Raw genomic sequence first — 2,650 nt, forward strand, 5'->3', positions numbered from 1 at the left:
CACTGGCCACCACCGCGGCCTGACCCTGGACCTGGAGGAGTTGGAGGAGCTGAACCGGTCGCTGAGCCGGGCCATGGAGGCTGCCCAGAGCGTGAGGTTCACCACCACCCGCGTGAGCCGGGCGCTGGCTGCCGAGCTGAGCCGAGCGCGGGACCTGCGGGGCTCCTGCCTCTTCTGAGGGTCCTGCCAGCACCTGCCAAACCCTCCCGGCCCTCGCAGGGGGCAGGAGGAGGAGGATGGTCCCCCCACCAGCATCCCTGCACTGGATGTTCCCTGCCAGATCTGGGAGCACCAGGGCTGGGGGCATTTCCACAGGGTCCTGCACCAGCTCCCATCCCCATCCCGCTTGCCCTGGACAGCCTGTACATCTGTCTGTCCAGTTTTAGCAGACCCCCAAGCTACGGGAGAGGGCCCAAGACATAGGCAGAGGTCTCCCCAGGGTGCAAGCACAGCCTTGGCAGGAGGGCACCATCCCCTGGCACAGTGGGGTGGTCCTGTGGCCCCCAAGGCTGATGCCACACCAAGATGAGCACTTCTGGGGATGCTCTGGCTTTGTGTAGGTCCTGCTGCAACACTGGTCGGGCCCCCACTGGCAGCTGTGTTTACCGCCACACCTGCATGGGCAGAAATACCCGCGATTCCCTATTTGAGCCCTTTCCCAACCTTTAGGCACCCTCTGGGGGCTCAGTGCTGGGGCTTGACCTGTGTACCCCCCTCTGCCCTCTGCTCTGCCCTCAGACTTGATCTGAGCCCAGTCGTCCCTGTGAAAGCTCTTGGGGGTTTTATGTGATTTTTTTTTCTCAAAAATAGCTAGTAAGTAGCTAAATCACTCTTTTAGGGTTGATCGATGATATAAAATCTGTGTATGTATATGTATGTATCTACAGATAGATACATATATATGTTCTGTTTTTAATTTCCAGCATAATCCTTAGGGCATTTGTGGTTTTTTTGCCACCCCTGCATGTGGCTGCCTATGGTATCATCCAGGCAGAAAAAAAGGATTTGGGGGTTTCCTTGGGATTCCCAGGGGATCTGAGCTCTTAGAGGGAAAATCACCTCATGAGACCAAGGCAGGGGCAGGATATGGCCCTGAGTGGGTCTGCAGAGCCCCTGGTACCCCCAGCCTGGTTTTGTAATGAATTAATGCTTATTTTTTAGTGAAAGGGATGTGGTCAGGGCAGCCCTTGGAGAGGGCGCAGCACCTCGGAGGCAGGTGCTCTGCACCCCACAAACCCCGGGGGGACCCTCCAGCTGCCCCCACCAGCACCCACGTGGAACCTGCACCCCATGCCCCCCGGGATGGATCAGGCCAAATCCCCTGCTCCATCCACGAGCATCTCAGCCTGCAGTGCCCCTGGCTGTGTTTGTGTAGGACCTACCTAAAGTGCCCATGTCAAATCCATGTCAAATTTATTTATTTTTTACTTTTGTTGTACGAAGACCCACATTTTGAAAGGGCGGGGGAAATCACTAATGCCCCTGGCGAGTTACTCAGGTCTAGAGCTTCCCCAAGTGCTTGCAAAGCCACTGAGCCCGGATCCTGAAAGGAGCCCGGGAGGGACTGGGGGGTGGGGGGGGGGACTGGCAACAGGCCTACCCCTGCCACTGCCCTTTGTGGGGAAGAGGAGTGGATTTTAAAGAGGATTTCTGTGTCTGGCTGCATCTGCTCATACCATCTCCCAAGCGAGCTGACAGGCCAGGTTGCAGCCGCACTGGAAGCTGTGACCCCCCTCCAGCCCAGCTGGGGTGTGTGCAGGCAGCGTGCAGCCCTATTTATCCCAAATGCAATAGCCAGGAGCAAAGATGACTTTTTTTCCATATCCCCTATTTTGTAATGACCAGCAGAGCCATTTGGATGGTATTTTGTACTAAGATAATTGCTTATTTTTGAACAAAATAAATGCAGTTGGTTGGCTTGTGGGTTTTTCTTCCTTTTCGTAGCCATTTCTTGGGCGAGTTTTAGCATCGCCACACCAGGATCTCTCCCTCGGAGGCATCTGAGGTTTGGTGAGAGTATCTCCCCAAGACCTTCCCTTGCCTGCCTGGCCCCCGAGCGAGCGGCACGGCACAGCCCCGGTTGCACTAGGGATGGAGATCGCTTTTATTTAGTCACTCGAGTGCTTTAGTACAGAAGAACAGATATACAGAGATGATACATGTTTGTGCTTCAACACTTTCAAACATTTAGATTCCAGTAATTTCAAGGTAAACAAGTTCCAAGACAGACTAGATTATTTTTTTTTTTTAAGTTTTCCTTTTTGATAAATTATTTTTTATATAAATAACTGTAACAGAAAAAAAAAAAATAATGTCCAACATACAAGATCCTGAAGCATTTGCATTGCTAAACCGAGAAGGAACTCAAATGGGGGGGGTGGACCAAGGAGGAACCAACAAATATCAGTGCAATGATACAGCCTTTGCCCTAAAAATATATATTTAACTTTATGGGCAAGGAACAGATGGGGAGGGAAGGGGAGGGAGGCTAACCACCAACGAGGCAAGAAAGATTTTGGGGAAGGAAAAGGGGGTCACAGCCTTCAGGGGGCGAGAACAAAACAATGGACCCCAAAATATTGCAGTGCATCTAATGGCAGGGGAGGGTGGAGGCAATCCTTGGGTGTCAAATAAAAAAAAAAAAAAAAAA

At 52.3% G+C, this 2,650-nt stretch overlaps 1 protein-coding gene across 1 annotated transcript in view; it reads left to right on the forward strand.

Moving 5' to 3' along the window:
- Positions 1-749, forward strand: part of AKNA (AT-hook transcription factor) — an 8,104-nt gene extending 7,355 nt beyond the window's left edge. The window contains 1 exon segment of the mRNA XM_026860686.1: positions 739-749. Coding sequence (XP_026716487.1) covers positions 739-749 — 11 coding nt within the window.
- Positions 750-2,650: the final 1,901 nt, after the last annotated feature.

The sequence above is a fragment of the Athene cunicularia genome, assembly GCF_003259725.1.
Source record: "Athene cunicularia isolate RWA chromosome 17 unlocalized genomic scaffold, athCun1 chr17_part1, whole genome shotgun sequence".
NCBI lineage: Eukaryota > Metazoa > Chordata > Aves > Strigiformes > Strigidae > Athene > Athene cunicularia.